Genomic DNA, 23,606 nt, shown 5'->3' on the forward strand with positions numbered 1-23,606 from the left:
ACAGTGAACTGAAAGATCAGGGTTAGAGATTTTACTAACGAACGTGTCTATGTTGAGTGATCTAAAGTAAATCCTCTAATTGTAAAGTCTGTAAAATTATCATTTGTTTTTAACAGTGTGAGCGGCCATGTTGGCATGACGTCATATGCTGATCGGGGTTCAGGAAAGCTCCCCAGATTTCCGAGTAGGAATTTCCATTTTTGATGGGGTGAATTCTTTTGTTTTTCTTTTTAATCGGAGGTTAGAGGCTTTAGAAGCTTTCAGCATGACTAAAAACAGAAAGGGGCGGTCCTTAGTGAGCACCACATGCTTGCTGCTGATTGGCTGCAGTGTGCGTCAGTCTGAGAGAGAGCCAGAGAGAGAGAGAGAGAGAGAGAGAGAGAGAGAGAGAGAGAATATAACATCAGGAAGGGCACAGAAAATCATTTCCCGTTTAGTTAAGTGGATTTAAAAAGTAACCAATCAGCAGTGAGCATGTGATGTTCAGTAAGGACCGCCCTTTTCCCTTTAGAGTTCATGTTGATGTGTTATTGATTTGTTATTGTGTTTTGCACTTACAGGACATTCTCTCTCTCTCTCTCTCTCTCTCTCTCTCTCTCTGTGTGTGTGTGTGTGTGTGTGTGTGTGTTTCTCCATCAGCCGTTCATCTTGTTCATAATCTTTTGAATTATTCAGAGCTCAGAAATCTCTCTCTCTCTCTCTCTCTCTCTCTCTCTCTCTCTCTCTCTCTCTCTCAAAATGTTACCATGGAGACACTCTGTCTTTGCTAAACAAAGACCCTAAAAGAATCTCCTCCTGGAAATTGTGTGTGTGTGTGTGTGTGTGTGTGTGTGTGTGTGTATGTGTGTGTGTAAATTCTCCTGAGACTTAGAGGGTACCATCTGCAGGAGTGTGGGTGGGTACACACACACACACACACACACACACACACACACACACACACAAACCCAGCAGTGTCCTCTAGTGATGGCACAGCTGTAAATTGTACTTCTACCTCTATATATCACTTCCTGTGTGTGTGTGTGTGTGTGTGTGTGTGTGTGTGTGTGTGTGTGTGTGTGTGTGTTTACAAAAAGGGAATTAAATAAAATGCAAATTTCTGCAATGTATCTCATTTAAAGAGCAAAACGCTTTCACACACAGAGTGTTTGAGATGATTAGATTTATTGACCTGAATGAATTATACGTACACTATTCTGAACAATATAAACAAAATATAACGATATTTATATAAATTGTAATATATCATTGTGACTGAAATCGTATTCTTATATCACTTTGTTTTTAAAACATTATAACGTTATAGCTTTACATTGTAAATTTACACTGTAATGCAGCAAGGGGAAACCCGATGAGATGAAAAAGAGACTCAAATACAAAGAGGGACGTGAGAGAGAACAAATTAGAACGTAAGAACAGACAAATTAAAATCAACACCATTGAAAGAGAAAGCGTGTTGTGTATGATGATGATGATGATGATGATGATGTAAATATTGCTCAGCAATAGTAATGGTAATATTTACGTGGACTAACACACAGCAGCACGCTACAGCTTGTTCGGTAGTTCTATAAGCAGAATAAATGCAGGACAGTGATGGAGCGAGCGCAGGACTGAAGCTGTTCACGTGTTCACGTGTTCAGGCGTCGAAGACGTGGTAGGTGAAGTTCTCCTCACGTGGCTTGAACTGGAAGCTGTAGTTTCCCATCCTGCGTCTGCAGAACATAACCACAGCCACGGCTCCGAACGCCAACACACACACTCCCAACGCCAAGAGGATGAAGCCGAGAGTGCGCACGTTCCACACCGTGTCCTGCAGGGTCACTTCTACACACACACACACACACACACACACACAGTTACTGTTACCACTCCAGAGTTCATTATTTTCCTATAACAGCAAGTCATTTTTTGAATCTATTGACGAACAACATACTTTTTATCTGTTTATAGTTGCGTTTAATGTTACTTCCTGTTCTGGCTTACGTTACAGCAGCTATAAACGTTCGCTCCCTCACCAGCCTCTCTCTATTCTCTCTCTTAACGTTAATAAGACAAAAAAACAGCTTGTCGTGTTACAGAGAAACTCCTCTTCCCTGAAGATGTCGGACCCCGAAGATGACCCTGTTTGTTTATCGTTCACGTCTTTGCCTTGCCTGCTTTAGTCTGTTTGCTCATGGCATGAACTTTGCTCTCAGTTTTGACCCTGACCCTGCTAATCGATTTGGATTTGTCGACCTGAGTGCTATTTAAAGATGTTCTACCTGCAACTGCATCCATCTTCACCTCCATTACATTCCATAACAGCATTCGAGCGAGCGCGTTAAGATAAACCTGTGGACTTTGTTAAACTCTCACATCTTTACATTACAGTGTAGTGTACGTGACAGGCGATCTGCTCACCCAGATGTGACCTCAGTAGAGGACCGCATGAGGCTTTAGCCATCCCGATCACATTAGCACCTCTGGAGGTTCTCGCCAGCCGGGGAACCGTGTTACAATCCTAATGCAGAATAATTCAATATTAAAATAACCGTCTCATGTTGACACACAACGTATTAATGGGACAGTTTCAACAATATTTCAACAACATTGAAAGAGTCCGCTGCTAAAAAATACATGATGTTTTTTTGACGTTTTTACATCAGAATTGTTAGATGTACGGTCCTGTGTTTTTCCCGTGTGATCTGTATTAACATTATCCAATCCCAGCTTAAAGGTGTGACATAAACTCACAGGGCGGCACGTGGCTGTGGACATCTCGATGCAGATCTGAATCTGACAGTGCAGGTAAATGACGTCGTATTCCACCAGCTGGAAAAGATTTACAGCCAGCAGAGAGCGAGTGGATTCACCGTTCTGCAGGACCTTGGTGAATCTGTCTGGGACGGGACAACTACAGACAGAAAGACAGATGGACAGAAAGACAGTCAGACAGACAGACAGGCAGGCAGACAGACAGACAGACATGTGAGGTGTGTGCAGTAGAACGAGCATGGACCTGTTTTCAAAGAAGACATTGTTGGGCAGCTCGGCCGGGTTGTTGCTGGGATTGGCCCAGCATTTATTAATGACCACTTTAATCTGCGACATGTTGGAGCTCAGCCCCACCTCGATGATGACCTCATCTTCCGGAGACAGCGTGTAGTTCTGAGGCAGAGGGTACGTCCCGTTCAGCAATCGCACTGTCACATGGTACATCCCAGATCCCTCAACCACATTGTTAATCATATCGTACCTGAAGGAAGAGGGAACCATATTGAAATATTTATATATATATATATATATATATACACACACACACACATATACATATATATTAGAGTTGTGATGTAATAAAATGTAAAGGGCCATGCTGGGGACTCGACACTGCTCAGTACTACAGGAAAGCTAACAGTGTGTTCAGCAGCAAGGGGAGGATGCGGTTGCCATGGCAGCGTAGTACCCAGAGGAACTGTATCCAGCGGAGATGATAAAACTGTTGATGTATGTGCAGATGACAGGAACCTGGAGCCGAGCGTCCGTGTTATAGAGAGTCACCTGCACTGTGCTGTTCTGGCTGTTATTCTGGAGAAAAAGGAACATCAGAACATCAGAGCATGGTCAGTAGGCATGGTACAGAGAAAATGATGTGGGTCTTGTCCACTTTTCTCAAATATTAGAACATTTTATTTTTAATTTTTTATGCTTAAATTTTGTTTTTATTCCAGTATTCTTGCCCAAAACCCCATGAACCTACGAACCCCCGATCCCCCAAATCCAGATTCTATGAATATGCAAATTTGAAATTTGCATGTTGCAATCTAACTGGCTGTAATTCTCCCGCTTTTCATTAAGCTACGCCTTTTAATAATAGAAATGCAACAAAATCACTCCAGTAAATTTACTTCATGGCTTACTTCTAAATGAAATCATACGTCAAATTCTTCAGTCGTACACAAGACCTTTTATAAAACGCAGATAAAAGATCATTTTTGATAAGGAGCAAGCGATAATCAGTTATACAACATACCACGCTATTCATCATGCACAATACTGTATTTATTTTAATACTACTTTTGGTGTTCATTTGTAGATTCGCTTGGGATTTATTTATTGTCTTAATTGCTTAACTTGAGTTCCACTGAAAACATTCCACAGTTTTACAACTTCATTTTGTGCTATTATGTTGAATGCTGGATCGTGATTGGTCGTCAGGTGTTGGTTCATTTTCTATAACAGCGGCCCTGACAGTAGTTTTTATATTAATGCACATGTTCTAATACGCTATAGTAACAGCTCATTTACATGGACGTGTACAGTGGACGCTCCACATAAAAGGATTAAAATATGTGTTGCTAGTTAAGAGAAACATTTCATGTTTTGCAGACATGTAACTATAAATGGATAAAAAGTATGCTGTGTCATTCTTTAATAAGCAAAAACGTTTAAGTGTTGGCAAATTGCCGTGTTAAAAGAGGAATCAAACACGACGGTACATGCTGTTATAGGAAAATAATCGACTTCAGCTTGATAACAGTAACTCCGCTTCATCACCCCACACTATCGTTGATTATTTTCCTGTAATAGCAGCAAATAACGTGATTTAATTGAATTGTAAGTTAATTGTTATTCTAATGATTATATAAGATTGTAATGATATTTTAAGATGGATCCTCTCCAATGCGAACAGGGGGAATATCTTTAGCACTTACCCGCAGTTGAGTTTCACACATTCCCCAGGCCACGAAGAGCATGACGTGGGTGACGTTCCCCGCAGTCAGGTTACAGCTGGGCACGCCCAGGTACAGCGAGGACTCGGAGATGTGCTTCCAGTCCAGGAAATTTCGGGACACGGATACGACCATGAACCCGGGACCGCACTCCACGCTGATGGACTCCGTTTGAGAGATGGGTGATGTTAAATTTGTTGTTGCAGTGGTTTGGGTGCTGGAAGTGGATGATGGTGTAGAAGAAGATGTGGTGGATGGTGTGCTTATTAATTCACTGGTTTTATTAACAGATGGCTCTGCTGTTGATGAATTGACCATTACATTGGTGTCTTGTGTTACGGAGTTTATAGATATAGATGATGATAAAGAGGATGTTGTGGTTTTATCAGTGATCGGAGTGGATGTGGACATGGATGTGGTTGTGTTTTGAGAGAGCGTGCTCGTGATGAATGTTGTAGAGACGACCTCTGCAGATGGACTCGTGGTGTTTGGAGACGAAGTGGAAGCTAGCACATTGTTCGCTGGAGATGGATAAAAATGAAAGATGTGCATCACTAAGTAGGAAAAGAATGTAAAAACATTTTTCTTCTGTTACAGACTTGAAAATCTGGTGTTAATATAACTATGCCAAAGCCCATAACTGGCTACAAGACAAAATAAAGATAATGTGGGCGCTAATGGCTAATAGTTTAGCGATGAGTAAATCAACACACAACCGTAAAACGCCATCCTTCTTCTTTACCATTTGAATGTAAACGCGATCACAAAATAGCAGAATAAGTCAAATGTGAACTATTTTATTATCCAAATCACTTCTAGCATAAACAAATGCTCACATTCATGATATGTGATGGCATGTAGAAAGCAACGATCAGGGAAAAGGGACATTTTCTGCCAGCTCAGTGTTCACGAGTGACACACTCATGATGTTTCTCAATATAGCAGAACCCAATGAAGTTGGGAAGGGAAGATTTTCTTTTCTTTCTTTTTTTTTTTTTTACAAATTAAAGACACCCTCAGCTGTCGGGTTAAAGTTTCCGTTGGCTGTAAATGGAAATTTGGAAGGTGAAAGCCTGGTAAATTAGCTTCTGCTGTACCTTCGCAGGTGCGTCCCGGCCTCTCAGGGTTTGCATCAGTGTAACCGTAGTAACACTCACAGATGTATGAACCAAACGTGTTCTCACAGCTGGCCCACGGGGAACAGTCGATCTTGCCTAGAGCGCACTCATTCACGTCTGATAATGAGGAACTGCTGTTAACACACACCTCATTGCACAAACAAGCAGATAGTAACAGTGCAGTAACAGCTCACAAGAAAACACCTCGTATTAATTCACACACACTTCATATCACACACACACACACTTCTTGTGATATTCTTATTTATATGTCTCAAACATCATTCTAATAATCAAGGAAAAGCAGTACAAGGGTTCTTCAGTTGTCCCTCTGGGGGTTCTACAGGTTCTACATAGAACCCTACAGCAAAGCATTTTCCTATTAAAGATGGTTCCATGTAGAACCCTTTTTTGGTAGCTACGAACTCTTTATCATCCAACAAACCCTTTGTGAGCCCCTTTTCTTCAATACTTAGGCGGGTAAAGTTCCCGGTATTCAGAGTCGGGTAACACGAACTGAGGACTGAGATTAACAGTGTGTGTATTAGCTGCACAAGTGTGTGATATAAACTCCAGATTACTGGTGATCATTTTCTTCTTAATACCCATTGTAGGATCTGTCCAGTGTGCAACATTGAACTGAACTCCTAGCAAAAAAGGGTTCTTCAAGGATTCTTTAGGGGTGCATAAGATAATTAAGAGTTCTTAGTCTTTGACAAGGATTCTGTTTGGAACCTTTTCCAAACATAAGCAACATAGCATAGGGGGAAAAAAGTTTTCTAGAAGAACCCTTAAGGGTTTTAAATTTTCTACGAGTGTATGTACTGCTAAATTGCGATACCCATGATCTTGCTGCTGTTTCTGTCGACGATGAACTGCGTGCTGTTCTCCAGGGACTCCATCAGATTATGAGCGATGGCAGAGATGTCCAGTGTGCTGTCAGGAGGGAACACGAGGGTGAACGTGACCACGACGCTGCCTGGAGACAGATGAGTAATTAACACTATGACCTTCCCAGAGAGAACCAAGTCCAGGATCCAGGAAGGAAGATAATGAAGAGTCTGTGGAAGGACAGGACAAAGAGATGTGATGCACAAACTATTGTCATATTATCTAATTACTTAGTAGGGACGGACATTTCCACTGTATAGATCCCGAAGGACTCCATAAAGACTCTCCAGTCACTCTGCACTCCACTGACACTCCACTATTTACTCTAATTGTATTTATTGTAGTGATTTCAATAACTCTACTATTTTACACAGTGCTCTGTTTCCCATGTAGACAGCCTTTACCTCGTTCCTGACTTTTTCGGTAAACATCTTGTACTCTTCACTGTTCGGGTCCAGAAGATCATTGGTGAAGTTTATGCTGGTTATACGGGCAACCGCTTCGAGAGTCTGTGCATCTACAATCAGAAAACACGCATATATATACAGTATATATAACAGTCTACTATAACCTTCAATTTATAGCAGTCTTCGCTCTAAAAACTCTTTACAATTTATATCATGAATTAATTTGTATGACCTGACCATTGTATTAAAATGATGTCCTTCATTATCAGTACCTAATGGGAATATTTTGGTCCTTTAATGGATGAGGGTCAGGAAGCTGTCATTCTCCACTCCACATACCTGTCTTTACTTTCAGCTCGGTGGCATTCCCACAGTAACCACACATACACAGGGACACTTGAGCGGTGTACAGAACCCCAGGCTGAAGGTTGGTCCATGTCCAGTTGGAGAACGTCGTTACCCAGGGGCCCATCTGATGAGTCCCGTGGAAGAGGACGAGGCTTGACATGAGGTTGATCTGAGTGGGAACGTCCCACAACAGGTTGAAGGAGGAGCTTGTGACGTTTTTGGCCCAGAGTTTGGGGATCTTAGGAATACCTACGAAGCAAACACATAAGTATGATCTCTTTGATCATTTGAAATTGACATAAACATGGATGCGATAAACATGGACAAGAATGGAATGCACAGCTCCTGACTCAACGTTTTTCTGTATAGAAAGACATGAAGGTTTTCCTTCAGAATGACTGTGAAAATCAAGGACATTAGGAATTACGTACTGAGCACAGGACTCAAGCTGGAATTAGAGCTGCATGGAGTAACAGGAGGTGGAAAAGTGAAGGAAGTGTTGAAGGTAGCGGTGGACGATGTAGTAGTGGACAAGGTAGGGGAGATAATTTTCCGGGGAGGTTTCCTCAGCGGCCCAAAGCTGATTACGTTCCAGTCAGAGGAGCCTGAACTGGAGGAAGAGGAGGAAGAGGAGGCTGTATCTAAAAAGTAAACATAAACACGTTTAGTGGAGATATGTAGCTGATGATGCCATCAAATCAAGTGTGTAAGAAATGTGAATTGAAGAATTTAAGTCATTGTTAATATTATTATTACTTTGCTGCAGCCAGTTTATAGTTACATTCATTTTTTTTTTCCAGGTGGTGCTACTTCTTTTTAGAAATATTTCTAAAATCCACCAAAATGGATTTCTGTCCTCCAGATTTGGTGCAACAATTCAGAGAAAAGTCAAGTGAACAGGGGAAAGGTCAATGTGTGAGTGCTTGATTGGTTAAGGCATTGCGCTACTGAGCAACAGGTCATGAGGTTAAATCCCAACAGCTGCCACTGTTGTGTTCTTGAACCTTCTCTACCCCTTAACCATCAAGTGCTTGGCTGTATCCTGTCTCAGTGTCAGCCAAGTGAGGTAAATATTCATGCTCCTGGAAGAAGGTGAACAATCCTCAGCTGCTGGCACGATGGAGGTGACCTGGAGATAAAGATCCTCAACCACTGTTGATAAAAGTGCTGAAAAGCCCTGGATGCACAGTATGTGTTGAATCATGAGGACAGTTCCAGTTCCAGGACATGAACCTTCAGGATTCCTTAAAGCCTGAGGAGTCACCCCAAGGTCAACACAAACAATGCATGTGTACCCTGGCTGACCAACAGACATTAAGTGCAGATGATCTTAGCAGTGCCTTGTCCTGGAAAGACAATAAGAAATCAGGCCATGGAGATTAGAGCCTATTCTGGACAAGACATTCACTCCAAGCAGCAAATCTTCAGAAGGATGTGCAAGCAGTGAACCTAATGAACCATCCATCAGTTGTCTTAAGAAGGAGGAAATGAAATATGAGTATATTAAGAAGAAATAAGACAGCAACATGCTTGTGGATCATCGTTGGATCAATGTCATCACCAAGCTGAACTCCTCTGGACCTTTCTATTACCCCAAGAATACATCACCGGGTACAGATCCTCAACCCACGTGCAGAGGTTACTACTAAGACCAAAAAAGGATTCACTACTGATTGGACAGTGTCCAGGCTGTCCATGCTGGTTTAACTGGTTTGATCCAGACCGAACTGGTGGACCAGTGTGGTGCAGCAAAGCAGACCTGCTTCAACCACACACCTTCCACACACACCTCGCCTCCAGAGCTGCACACTCTGGCCATCAGCTGGATCTCTCTAGAGGGAAGCCATGTTGGAAACACTCAGAAGCAGATAGGTCTGACGTGGACCGTGGAACGTTGGGTCACTGGGACAGCTGACCCTCTGGAGAGGAAGTTATATGGGGATGCTATCTTGTTTATTTATAGTTAGTTCCACAATTTACACGAAGGACTTCCTAGGGGTGGAGCACAACATGGGAAATTAAGGATCATGGGAAATTATTATAATTATTATTAGTAGCAGTAGTAATGTAGTGTTTCTTACTCGTGCACTGTGTTCCTGGCCTGCTGGGCTGAAGATCTGCGGATCCAGCAGCACACACACAGTTATAGGAGCCCAAAGTGTTATTGCAGTAGGCCAGGGGAGAGCAGTCCCTCAGCAGGGGCGTGGCACACTCATTCACATCTGCGCATGCACACACACACACACACACACACAGGTTTATTTCTACCAAAAACAATATACGGTGTCAGAGATGGATGACAATAATGAGAGCTGGAGAGAGAGAAGGAAATATTCTCATCTGACTCATGAGCAGTAAAAGGGAAGCTGAATCACAATGTTCCTGCAAAAATGAATCACACACACACACACACACACATGCACCTACCCCTGACATCTACAGCCGTCACCTCCTCTATGTTCTCCAGCAGGAGCAGAAGTGTGTCAGAGATGTTGGTTAAGGACAGGAGCCGATCCGAGCCGAGCAGCAGACATGAGGATGTACTGAACCATCCTGAAGACCACGAGTGTGTGTGATACACTGAGACCTGCGGAGAGCTCAGAGCTCCTGTCACCTACAACACACACACACACACACACACACACACACACACATGGTTAAAGTCTGGAGATGCTGCAACTGCATACTGTATGAATAAATATAAGGACTTTTCCATTTTGTATTGAATATTTAATGATCTGATCTAATAATACAGACCACAGAGTGCAGCAGGCGTGTGTGGTTGAAGATTCCGCCCCTCGTGTTCACCAAACTGTACGCTGTTTTCACAGTTACTGTCACGTTCAGCCACGAACTCATGTTCACTAACAACAAAGAGAAATATATTTTTTAAAGCCCCTGCAGATCAGGATACGGTAGGTATGTGTGACGATATTAACTATTCATATCGCGATAAATCGCTTAACATTTTATCACGGTTTATGATATTCTCACAGTAATCAAATTATAATTTGTAAACAAAAAACACGTATATATAAATATATATTCCTCATTCGGAGAGATTGCTCTTGTTTAGCGAGCAAATGATTTCCTGCAGATGTCTCACCGAATGTCTGAGGCTCCACACAGAGAGTCTGGTTTTCTGTTTGGCAGCATTTCTGCCAGCCGGGACAGTCCGTGTCCCAGTGACACCCTGAACCTGATCCCGAGACAGGAAGTACAGGACAAACTCCAGGTTTAGCTGTGAACTCCGAACTCCTGTTAAGGGCTGGTGGAAGAAAAAAACCACGATTCAAAAGTCAAAACATTTAAGGATTGAACCTGAGGTGCAGAGACGTGTAAAATATCTCGATCAGAGCTGGAAACTGTGCAATAAACACGGATGACATTAAGTCCCATGTAACAGTACATCACCAGTCGGAGGCTTCAGCTGTTCAGTGAGTAAAATCTAAATGAACCACGCCCACAAAACCTCATAAAAAGGCAAAGAGAGCTGAAAATGACAAAGTGGCGACTAAACGGTCAAAAGACTGCCTCCTAAATGTGACGTGCACTTAATCTTCCAGTAATGCAGCTCAGCCACTGCATCGCCTCAGCTACCATAGACACACGAACTCCTACTAAACTGTCTTTAATGAATGCTTTGTTTTGGAATCACTTATTTACAAGTCATTGATATGAAAAGACAAAATGTTTCACAAACTGTTCATTAAATTGGTGTGGGGTATTAACATTTTGTTAAGAGGAATCACTCCAGCTTCAGAGTTCTTCGGAATTCCTTATTATGATGTATCATAATCCTGTTATAACCACTGAGAAATAAACTTCTTACTTATTATTCATCAAAAGTACTTCCTAAAGGAATAGTTCAGTCAAAAATACATTATAGAGAATAATTCTTTACTGCGAAAGTAGTCGATTAACCAAATTGTTTGGAGGTCTGTTGGACCTAAAATTATTTCTAGAAGTCCATATAAGCTTCGAACAGCTTTGTGAGTAGATGGTGGGGTCTAGGGGGCGGGGCCTAAGGAGAGGAAAAATTTGTCTCCAATATGGCGGTTCCTGTAAGGATTACTGAAGAGGTCAGCTAGGTAGTAAAGTTTACACAGGAAACAAACACGTCTCCCTCCACAGCTCCCACTAGCGGTCGTTATCACACACTTCTCTATTTTATTTCTTCTCCTCACTCACACAGAGCGCAGTAACTGCCCACTTGCTCGTAGCCTTCGCAGCACTTCATTGTCTGTTTCTCGGAGTGGACGACCTGTGTCTGGTACAGTGTGCTGTAACGTGTGACGTTGCACATTTTCCATGGCAGCCACCCGCCACACGGCGTCATCTGGGTGTAAGCGCTCTTATAGGAGATCACGGTAGTCATGGGAACGATCTCGATCCCGGGACACACATGGTACCCTGATGGTGAGAGGGTGTATCCTGGAACAGACGAAACGCATGACGAAGTTAGATTTCACTCACTTGTAAAGTGCGATATTACAGAATCATGTTCCATTATTTTATAATAATATTCATATTTCATCTGAATAACTACTTTTCGCTTTAACCCCAATCGACTGCGGTCCTGGCGAGCTTAGCTAAACTTATTAGGATATTAAGGATCATTCAATCAGAACAGAATTTTTTTAATAAACGTGAGCCAGTGTTTATTGACCACGCATCCGAACACCTTTTCAGAGACCAAAACTCCCTTTACTCCCAAAAACTAACAGGGACATGGCATAGTGTTTATGGTGAAGTACGATGAGTGCTTTCATTTAGGCTATACATCACTATATCACTAACTTACACTTAGCGCCCGCAAAAAAATACGTTTAAATAAGTGTAAATGAGTTCGATGCGAACAAAAACGTACATTTCTTGCATTTGCAGCTGATTACTTTTCATTTAGACTTAGTTTCTGTCTCGACAGGCGCAGGGGAAAATTCCAGAAAATGACTCTTCATGCAAGAAAGAACAATTCCAGCATGCTGGAGTGTAACTTTATTATATAGCGTTTCGTTATTTATAAATATTTGAATATTTCATCCGCATGAAGTCGATTTTAGCGCATGATGAGGACATTACGACATAAAATACAGTGTTTATGTGTCTCACCTTCATACAGTGTGTTGTGTCCTCTGGCGAGAATGGAGAACAGCGCCACTAACCACACACCGAGCATCCAACGCATTTTCGGCCCTCCAGAATACAGTCCGTACGTCAGAATCATACTACACGATGATGAGCTCCAGCTTCCCCACTGTTCAGAGATGAGTGCAGGACACTGCTGAGAATCCTCACCTGTGTCTCACCTGTGCTACCTCCCTCCTCCTCCCTCCTCTCTCTCATTCTTGCTCTCTCATTCTCTCTCTCTCTCTCTCTCTCATTGTTTGCCCTTTCAATTAAATTCAATTCAAATGAGCTTTATTGGCATGACGAATTGTACAATGTATTGCCAAAGCATTAATATGGGCAAAGGATAAAATCTCAATAGAGAACAAGATGAACAAGTGAAGAAAAAAAAAAGCACAGTCTTTGGGCTATGAGCGGTGTGTGTGTGTTGTTCTCGCTCTCTCTCTCTCTCACTCTCTCTCTCTCTCTATCTTCTCCATCCCTCCATGCTCAAAAACACAGCGGTTCCCTCAGGATTCTACCCACAGGGAGATTATAAATACAGGAACATGTTATTTAAATATTAAAACACACACACACCCACACACACCCCCCACACACCCACATACACACCCACACACACCCACACCCCCACACACATATCCACACACACCCCACACACCCCAAACACACACACACACACACACACACACACACACATCCAAATGTGTGAAATGAAAGTTAAACTGTCGCTGCGTCTGGTTTGTGGTGTTGGGTTTGAGTGTGACGGTTCTGAGAGAGCAGATAAACACGACCTGGTCTCTCTCCTGGGTCAGAGTAATGAGTGTAAACCCCCAGAGGCCCTCACACACACACACACACACACACACACACACACACACATAAACACACGCACCTTATCAATTATAGCACTTTAATTAGTTTCAGAGGGACAGGAACAATTAGACCTTCTAGAACCCTCCATCATCAAATCCGTGCCTGTCATTAGATATCCTCAAACATTTTCAGCCTGAAGGTCGGTGTTTAATGATCCAGAACTCTTATAGCATACAGTTACACTCATAAAAGTATTAAACACAGCACTCCTGTACTGCTGTGTGTGTGAGTTTAGACCACAGCCTGGAGGCAGAAAGTGAAACTGAAATCAAAGTGAGACCCAACAACAATAACAACAACAACAACAGCTGATTATAATATTCAGTTTAATAACCTGTTTGGAAGGAAAGAAAACAGTTAAAAAAAAAATAATAAAATAAAGACAGATTTCTCTGCTATTGTACATGAGCCTTTTTAAGTTGAACACTTTTCACACATTCATTGAGGACTCTCTCTCTCTCTCTCTCTTCCTCTCTCTCGCTCTCTCCCCCATCTCTCTCTCTGTCTGTCACTCTTTATTACCCCCCTTCTCCCCCCTCTCTCCGTCTCTCTCACGCTCTCTCTTGCTCTACCCCCGCCTCCAACGCCGCCCCCCCCCATCCCTCTCCCTCTCCCTCTAGAGTCTCTGTGGTGTATTGCAGTAATATTTGGAGTGTGTCTCAGCAGGATAAAAGGGTACATAATATTTACTACACAGATGCTGAATATGCAAATATATTTCTGAATAATTGGTAATAGGATTTCTGTATTTTCTGTGAGTTTATTCCTACTGCAAACAAAATCACTAAAAGAATAGAAATCACTTTGTGTGATGTGTTGAGTAGATTTCCTCCCACACTCATTTCATTAAGACACTTTACATCAACAGTGTGTGTAGTTATTTGCTGTGAATGTGATTGTGAAGGTTGTTGAGAGGTGATTAGCACAGGACCATGGCTGCAACCAAGTCTGAAAGTGTATTATTATTATTATTATTATTATTATTATTATGACGATGATTATGATGATTATTACTTTTATTATTATTATTAGTATTATTATTATTATTACTATTATTATTATTATTATGACGAATATTATGATGATTATTACTTTTATTAGTAGTAGTAGTAGTAGTAGTATTTTAATATCATGATGATTGTAGAGATCAAATACTCTTGTTATGCTAGTTGTTTGAATAATTAGCTATTTACTGTAGTTCTAAAACCGAAGACTGGACCAGACGCTTAATCTGAAGTATAATGTGGATCCAACTGTAATTCTGCCATTCTAATTAAACTAGAAAGAGTGCTTTTAATCAAATAAATCGTGTTTTAATCTACATTTTAAGGCAGTGTAGCTAGTTTTAGGTTTAAATTTTGCGTGAGGGGAAGGATCAGGAATAAAATAAACTGAATAAATAAATATGGTGTGTACTTGTATATTTGTTGTTGTTTTACAGCTGGTGCGGTGAGTTTAGAGTAAATTAAATGTATAAAATAAAAAAAAGTTGCCTGTCCCTTTAAGAGGTGCCGTCCGCCATTTCCTGCAGGACCGCCCACAGGACGCGGAGCAGCCAATCAGGGCGCGGCGCACGTGACGCGCGCTCTAAGCGATGACCTCATCCCTGGAACGGGATGACGTCAAACACAAGATGGATGGAATCACGGCTGCTGCGCGGACGACGCAACTCGGAAAACAATAACAAAAAGAAAGAAGGAAAGAAATACGGAATAAGGGGACAAGGACAAAAAGTGTTCGCGCGCTGTTCCCGGGGGCTCGAGACGAGGTGACGCGGTGAGTGCTGAGACTCCTCCGCTGTTCCGTCAGCGTGCAGCACGCGAGCGCGCGCGAGGAACACAGAGAGAGAGAGAGAGAGAGAGAGAGAGAGAGAGACGCACAGAAAGAGAGAGAGAGAGAGAGAGAGAGAGAAAGAGAGAGAGAGACAGACTCTGACTTCAAGGGGGAAAGAAGTTTGAGCACTAATTGGGTTAGAAAAAAGCGGCGTTTCCTGACATAACAGCCCGCGTAGTTGTGTCTCTGTTTTCCTTCTATCTTTCTTTCATTTTCTTTTTCTCTCTTTCCATTCTCCGTGAAAAAACAACTGTGTGTGTGTGTGTTCGCGCGCACTCATACACACTCTCGGTACACTCCGTGCTTTTGGTTGATCGAATCAACAGCGCGTGGGCCACGATTAAAATATCCAGATTAGTGAATAACAGACATGTGATGAAGAGAAGATCGTCCACCCACGCGCGCCTATGTATGTGCGCGCGCGCGCGCGTGTGTGTGTCTGTCACCCTGTGATTAAGCGTGAAGTAATGTGATACCGGTTCGCGCATGCGCCAGGACAGCAAGCCTTTCACTTTGTTTTCTAACACTATAAATCTTTTTTTTTCTTCTTCTTCTTCTTCTTCCATGTCGCGTTGAGTGCCATCGATCAGACACCTTTTGTACCTTTAGTGCGTATCTTCATACCTTTTTAAAAAGAATTTAAGAAACACCTCTGTGAGATAAAGCTTTTACGCACCAGGTAAAAGATCGTTCTGACTATTTACTGGACAGGACACATTAGAAGACGTTTGGTTCGAGGATGTGAAGTTAAAAGGAAAAAAAGCAAATCGTTATTGAACTCTAAAACCAAACTTTGTGTCGCTTTGTGTTTATGTCCCTCAGGGTCGTGATGGAGAGCCTGGTGCACTACAGCAGCCCCGCCCACGCCGTCTCGTTACTCGGCGTGCTAAACGAGCAGCGTCTAAAGGGTCAGTACTGTGACGTGATGCTGATGGCGGGTGAACAACGCTACCCGGCCCACAGGAGCGTCCTCGCCGCCAGCAGCGAGTACTTCCACACTCTGTTCTCCGGGAGAGACTCGGAGAGCCTAGACGTGATCCAGCTGGACTTCTGCGAGCCCGAGGCTTTCGAGATCGTGCTGAACTACATCTACTCCTCGTCCCTGTTCGTGGACAGAGGAAGCCTTGCGGTGATACAGGAGCTGGGGTACAGTTTAGGAATCCCGTTCCTGACTAACATAATGTCCACCAGGCCTCAGGTGTCTTACTGCGTGACTCGAAAGAGGCTGTTCTTTCCCCAAGAGGACGACGGGTCGTTCACAAAGAGGAGCGTTATCGTACAACAAGGTGGCATGGGCGTGGCCCACAGAGAGAATGCGATTCCCCACGGAAAAGTGTCCAGGCATGCACCAGAAGAGACTCGGTCCGGATCGGGTCCGGATTATCGTCCGTCGAGACATGTTAAGACGACGGAAACGGGGATGAATCTTAGCAAAAACGCTCCCAAAGAACTAGAGGACGAATCGAAACCGGTCGTTCCGTCTTTGCCGTCCATCCTCAAGGGCCGTGCGGAGTACAGATCGCCCTCGGCGAGGCCGCAGTTGACCTCTTCGGTGTCTTTCAGCGAAACCATACAGCACTTAAACTCTGATCCTGCCGATGGCCCGGCGGGGGAGATGAAGACCGAACAGACGTACGATCCGAAATCGGTCTCCGGAACACAGCAGGGAGCGCATAACCAAACCGTAGACCGGAGCGGGCCGCTTATTAAAAGCCTGCTTCGTAGATCCTTATCCATGGACAGTCCGGTTCCTGTTTTCTCTCCGGTTTTGGAGCTGAAGGACCCGCAGAGCAGGGAGCAGCCCGTTGTAAAATCTGAGACGAACACGGCAGAGTCGCCGTCTTCCGGGAGCAAACATCACCTGCCGCCGCTCGTTCTCAGGTCCAAACAGCATAACCTGATGGCCAGGGAAGACAAGGAGGCTCAGGGAGAGGACAGGGTGACGGTCAAAACGGAGGCCAGCAGCCCGCTGGCCGATCCTTCTGAAATCATACGGGTCACAGTAGAGGACAATCTGCCTGTCAACTTTAGAGATTTCCAGGCTAACTTTGACGAAAGTCCTAGAGGGTACTTCAGTCCATCTGTGAAAAGGAGGTTACCGTTGGACAGTAATTCGAACACGTTTAAACGATCCAAAGTCACGAACGAACACCAGTTCACGGATGAAGACGGCGTGGTCGACGAGTCCACTCGCGGCATGGACGATCAGGAACCCGGGGAACCGAGGCCGACGAAGATGTTTAAATGCTGGAGCTGCATGAAGGTGTTCAGGTCAAACGCAGGGCTTTACCGTCACGTGAACATGTACCATAACCCGGAGAAGCCGTACGCGTGCGACATCTGCCACAAGCGCTTTCATACGAACTTCAAAGTGTGGACGCACTGCCAGACCCAACACGGCGTGGTCCAAAACCCGGCGGCTTCTTCCAGCTCCTACTCTGTGCTGGATGAGAAGTTCCAGAGGAAACTCATAGACATAGTGCGAGAGCGGGAGATAAAGAAAGCCTTGATCATGAAGCTCAGGAGAAACAAGCAGGGCCATCAGGCTCAGCCGTTTGCCAAGAAAAGCCGGAGGTCGAGGTCTTACGGATGTCCCTATTGCGGGAAAATGTTCTTCTTCCAGTCGCATTTCAAGCTGCACATGAAGGGACACACCGCTGAGAGAGCTAGCATGGACGCACAAGACGAGGAAGGTCTACGTGAGCGGCAGGAGCAAACGGGACACGTCAAGGAGAACCAGGACAAAGAAGTTTTCCCGTGCAGGCTCTGCAACGTCAAACTGTTCTCCCTGAGCGAGCTGGAGGATCACGAGAGAGCGTGTCGCTACGCAACCGTCTGTCCTTACTGTGGCCTCAGGTTCTCCAACACGCTGGTCAAAAAGGATCACGAGGCTCACTGCAAGTACAAAAAGCTGACCTGCCTCGAGTGCATGCGCACATTTAAGTCCTCCTTCAGCATTTGGCGCCATCAGGTCGAAGTTCACAACCAGAACATGATGACCGTCAGGGAGCAGCTGACCCTCGGGTACCACGAGGTCAACCAAGAGGCGGCGGAACTTGCCGGAGCACCGCGGCCTCCTAAAGAGGCGCCGAGAGACGACGCGACGTACGGCGACTCTGAGGACTCGTCTTCTTACCTCCCGGAGGATCTGAGCTCGTCTCATAATCAGGGCAAGCTCATCGTAAAAGAGGAGCCGCAGGAGGAACCGGTGACGGACAGAGAAGCCTCAGCTCCCGAGGAACCTGGCGTGCGGCCTTGTGAGAAATGCGGCAAACTCTTCGGCTCTCACAAAGCCCTCGAGCGCCACCAGGAGCTTCTCTGCCACATCAAGCCCTTCATCTGCCACATCTGCCACAAAGCGTTCCGGACCAACTTCCGCCTCTGGAGCCACTACCAGTCCCACATGTCCTCGTCTGAAGAGCCCTCGAGCAGACAGACGGACAGACCGCCGTGCTCTCCACCGCCGTCTCCGACTCTTACCGTCTCCACCCAAGAGCATCCGCCCTCACAAGCGTCTTCACCAAAATCAGGTCAAACCGGAGGTCCCGTCTCGGAGGAGGAGCCTCAGACCCTGACGTCTTCTCTGTCCAAATCCGAAACCCGAGAGGAGCAGGAAAAGTCAGGCGGAGATTTCTCTCGTTCCAGGTCGGACAGCACCGAAAACCCAGCAACTTCTCAGGAATCAGACACGCTCTTTTATCACGCGCCGACGCTGTCTGCTCTGACGTTTAAGAGGCAGTACATGTGCAAACTCTGCCACAGGACCTTCAAGACTGCCTTCAGTCTGTGGAGTCACGAGCAGAGCCACAGTCACATCTGAACACGTCATTCGTTTACACCAAGATCCGGATCCCATCTCTCGTTAGAGGAGTCTCCGTCGACCCAGACGCAGCCGAGCAGCCGCGATGCGTGCGGTTAAGTTAAATAGCACCGATGCTTGAAAAATGAATTGGAGGCGGGGCTTGGGCGGTGTATTCAAGATGGCGGCCCGCATAAATAACGTTCAAGTGTTCAGCTGCACAGTTTAGCTTTTATCTTAGGGTCTAAAGAAACACACTTCACACACCGATCACGTCTCGATTGCGTTTGGGTTGACCGAGACGGTGACATTTCCCCACCCACACACACACACGCACACTCGTACACGTATACATACTCCTACACTTATTTTGAGTTTTTTTCTATACTTCATGGTGCATCAGTGAACAATGTGTACAAATGCAGATGTTTATTTCTCATTTCTGATTATAATCTCCTCCTCATCCAAACTGATGATAATCTGCTTATAAAACCCTGCAATAACTCTGTAAAAGTGCTTTACGTAGGAGTCACGCTCGTTACTCGTCTCCGTGGCCTTTTCTTCCTCCTTCGTGTTTATGGAAGATGATCAGAAAGGCATGTCAAAAAACCCAAACCCAAAGGACTGTAGTGTTCAGGACGTGATGTTGTTTATTTCCTCCCCATTCTCTAATTATGTGTGTATATATTTATATATACAGTACTGTGCAAAAGTCTTAGGCAACCTATTTTTTTTTTGAGTGAAATGTTACAGAAAAAATGTTTGTACGTCAGTAAAGAAAGCAACGTATTACGTGATGAGACACTTTTCAGATAAAAAAAAAACACACAATGAAGGCTGCTGGGTTTCGCTGCACAAATAAGAAGCGAGTCAACGTCTCCAGAAGAACCGTGTCTGGTTCTGCAAGACGCTCAATTAAACTTTCAGCTCATTTGCTTATAAAACTGCACTCATTCTACCAGAGACTCCTTGTTTGTTTGTTTGTTTGTTTGTTTTTTTAAAGCAAAGGCTCGTCACACCAAATTATTACCATTTAGTTGTTTGTTTTTTTTAATGGAGAAACATTTAAATTCATTATTTTCGAAGGCATCTTTGCTCTACAGCATTTCTTTGCATGTGCCTTTTGCACAGTACTGTATATTTATTATTTCGTATTACGTTGATACAGCCTTTAACCCACGACCCGTCTGAGTGATGGAGCTTTACGCCATGGGTTTGCTTGAAAAAAGTCCAAAAACGGGATGTTTTGGGTTGCCTTACTGCATCATATACAGAAAATAACAAGAGCCATTTCACGCCGGTGTTTAATTTCTGTTTGGTGAAGAGTGTTAGTATTATTATTATTATTATTATTATTATTATTCGGTCTGTACAGGATTTTGTGGAGTTTTTTGTGATTGTTTCGGCCAAAAATGCTTGATATTTACTGCGCTAATTTAGTTATTTTTCCCTCAAAATTTGCGATGCAATTTGCAGATTTTTTTTTTGTGCCTTTTTTTTTTTTTTTTTTTTTTTAACAGAAAACGACTTGAATCGGCGAAATCGCAGTCGCACTAAATAGTTCTGCGTGCTCTTTCGCAGTGATTTTTGTCGGTAAACGAGACCTAATAGCTAGGGATGCACCAGAATGAAAATTCTTGGCCGAAGCCGAAACCGAATAAAATGAAAAACTTGTCCGAAGACGTAACGAACACGTTTTTTTTTCGCGTTTTTTTCATTTATTTTGCCATTTTTTTCACCATTGCATAAATTAAATTGTCAAAATGTGCTTTTTACTATTTTGTCTTGCTTTTCAAAGAAAAAAATCATTTACAAAAACTACCATTTCAAAATATTTATTTAACACTGAACATGTTTTTTCATTCCAGCAGGCATAGGCTACCAACAAGGCACAATATAACTTTAAATAAATAAATGAGTAAAATAAAAATATTTTGATGTGGTCATCTTTGAGCCCCTTGAATAACCTATGTTAAGCCTATAACTGACTGCTGAAAGAATGGAACACTCTGTAGCCTACAACTAAAAAGTGCATTGACAGGAGTGCAGGAAATGGTTCTATTGGGTTCTATACGGCTGATTATATTGGGGATATATACCGCTCGCGTCCCTGTACACCTCGCCGAGTATTAGAGTAGATCTAGTGTAGTTAGATACGTTGTTAATGTTATGTCCCTTGATAGATTTAGTTAGTTTAAACTATAGATTAGTTGATTTAGTCCCTGCTGGTGTTTCCGCTCCCAGTCCATAGTACTAGTTCATGTTTCTCGTTTTGTGTTGTGACTCTGTTTTCTGTGACCGCGACTTTGATTCCTGCTTTGCCCCGTTTATGCCTGTTTGCCGATCGCCCGACCCTTTGCCTGTCTTGACTACGTTTTCTGGATTACGATTTGGATCTGTCTGCCTGCCCTTAAATAAATACGTCTTTACCTGCTTCCATACTCTACTCCCTTACGTCTCGCGACGTGACAGAATACTCCGGAACAGAAACAAAACAAACGCACGTGTCCACGCTAAACATCCGAAGAGCACGTAGCTCGTGCACGTACCCCGTGCAAGCGCGCGCCCCCTCGTCGAGGTCGTGACATTCGCGCGTCTCACTCTGGTTGCTAGGCTATTTGGTCACATCATCAAACACGTCATTGTTCGGTCAAATGTATTCGGCCTTTTCACTTATTTGAATAATTTCGGTTGCCGAACATCTGGTGCATCCCTACTTATAGCTGCACGTGAATCGGAGAGCGCTTTGGCCGAACGTGCGTCTTGACGACGGCACGTGACGCGTTTCGGCCCGAATCTGCATAAAATTCGCATTTGCATTCTTTTTTTTTTTTAATTGTTCAGAATATTGTGGCATTGCCTTGATTTCATGTTCATTTCTTCCAACGCAAAATCCTGGAGGGACTGAGTAATATTATTATTGTTGATCATTTTAACAGCGTGTTCTTCAGTCAGATGAAAATCAGTGTATGAGATTTTGTTCCTTTAACGGTGTTTAAGTGTTGAAGACTAAAATGTATTATTCTGAATTTACAGTACATTTTATTCTATTTTTTTTTTTTGAGTGTGTGCACATTTACACACGGAAGTAAAATGTGCTCGTTCTTTGTTTTGTTTTGTTTTTTACTTTAGATTTTTTTTATTTATTGTTTATTTTCACTATTCTGAAGCAAAGACAAAGATATACTACACACACACACACACGTACGCACGCACATGCGTATAAAATGCAGTAGGCATGCGCCGATAGTAAATTTTCACGATCAATAACGAGCTAATATTTTACGTTATTATTCCAAAGTTGTATTAAAAGTCCAGTACATGTATACAAGTGTTTTGGAGATTCAGAATCGTTTATATATACCGTGCTCATGTTTTTATTCTCGCAAGTTACTCATTAATGTCTCAGCTTGGATATAAACACACTTTATTTAAATGGTGTATGATTATAGAGCTATATGCATATATACATATATATACGGTTATGTTTTTATATTTATATATATATATATAATATCTCGTGGACATTTTTGTGCAGTGAGATAAACTCTGGCATTTGGAGAAATATTTTCTTATATTTACATTATTATAAGTCTAATCCCAAACAAAAAAGTAAACCACTTATCGTGACGTGAAAATGACATCGGCACACGCCTGGCGAGCGGCGTTAACCATTCGCTCGTCGTTTCCGGTTGCGTGGATGAGTGTTTGGGTTTGTTTCCTTCTTTCGTTAACGCTTCAATACAGCGTGAGAACGATTCTATTACGGTACTGTATCAGTACTTCTTTACTTACATAACACACGCTGGTTAATCAGGTGAATCAGGTGTCGACGCTAAGCTGATCGTACGGGATTTCTTGTGACGTCACAGATATTAGCTAATCAAAGCACAATTTCTAGAACGGTGAGAAAATGTTCATTTGTTTTTGTTTTTTTAGCTATAAACCTGTTTGTGCTGTTGGTTTGTGGATGTTGGAGGATGAACAGAGATATTAACAGATAATTAAGAGTTTTGTCAGATTGATGAGTCTTACATGCCTTTTGGATATTTGTGGAAACTTTAGTGCAGAATTTATTGAATGTAATGCGCTTTTTTAAAATGTAATTTAATTTTTATTACTCGGATGCCTCAGTTTAAATAGATCACGCTTCTTTGTTTAGATCCTCTAATGAACTTAAAGCTGATTTAAATCTTCCTGTCGGCTAATTTTGTATTTTGTACCGATATTTTCTCTGTTTTATGAACACAGTGTAACTTTTCGGGTATTTCAGTGGTTTTTCTGCAATAATTCATCTTTTTATAATTATAGAATTATATCAATTTGTTCTGTGCAAAGGTTTATTTTGTGTGTAGTGTTTCCCCCCCCCCCAAACCCAACTGTTTAACCGCTTGCTTTCTAAAATAAAGTGACGCTGATCAGCAGGTCTCACAGCGGAATAATTGAACCTTCACCCAAACCTGCAGCAGGTTTGAAGTCCTTTCTGTCAAAT

The 23,606-nt window shown here is 43.0% G+C and overlaps 2 protein-coding genes across 2 annotated transcripts; one reads left to right on the top strand and one right to left on the bottom strand.

Moving 5' to 3' along the window:
- Positions 1 to 1,087: 1,087 nt before the first annotated feature.
- On the bottom strand, positions 1,088 to 13,375 carry umodl1 (uromodulin-like 1). Its single transcript, XM_053645889.1, has 16 exons — positions 12,589 to 13,375; positions 11,668 to 11,910; positions 10,583 to 10,744; positions 10,234 to 10,340; positions 9,904 to 10,090; positions 9,558 to 9,698; positions 7,468 to 7,725; positions 7,094 to 7,238; positions 6,672 to 6,928; positions 5,810 to 5,947; positions 4,695 to 5,233; positions 3,446 to 3,567; positions 3,002 to 3,238; positions 2,737 to 2,896; positions 2,384 to 2,503; positions 1,088 to 1,870 (listed from the first exon to the last, which is right to left on the bottom strand). Exons 1-16 carry the CDS (start codon positions 12,701 to 12,703, stop codon positions 1,640 to 1,642), a joined length of 3,162 nt encoding a protein of 1,053 aa, XP_053501864.1. The 5' UTR covers positions 12,704 to 13,375; the 3' UTR covers positions 1,088 to 1,639.
- Positions 13,376 to 15,120: 1,745 nt separating this feature from the next.
- Positions 15,121 to 23,538, top strand: zbtb21 (zinc finger and BTB domain containing 21). Its single transcript, XM_053645506.1, has 2 exons — positions 15,121 to 15,258; positions 16,138 to 23,538. The coding sequence occupies exon 2, from the start codon at positions 16,145 to 16,147 to the stop codon at positions 19,133 to 19,135; it is 2,991 nt and encodes a 996-aa protein (XP_053501481.1). The 5' UTR covers positions 15,121 to 15,258; positions 16,138 to 16,144; the 3' UTR covers positions 19,136 to 23,538.
- Positions 23,539 to 23,606: the final 68 nt, after the last annotated feature.

This window comes from Ictalurus furcatus, chromosome 16, assembly GCF_023375685.1.
Source record: "Ictalurus furcatus strain D&B chromosome 16, Billie_1.0, whole genome shotgun sequence".
Classification (NCBI taxonomy): domain Eukaryota; kingdom Metazoa; phylum Chordata; class Actinopteri; order Siluriformes; family Ictaluridae; genus Ictalurus; species Ictalurus furcatus.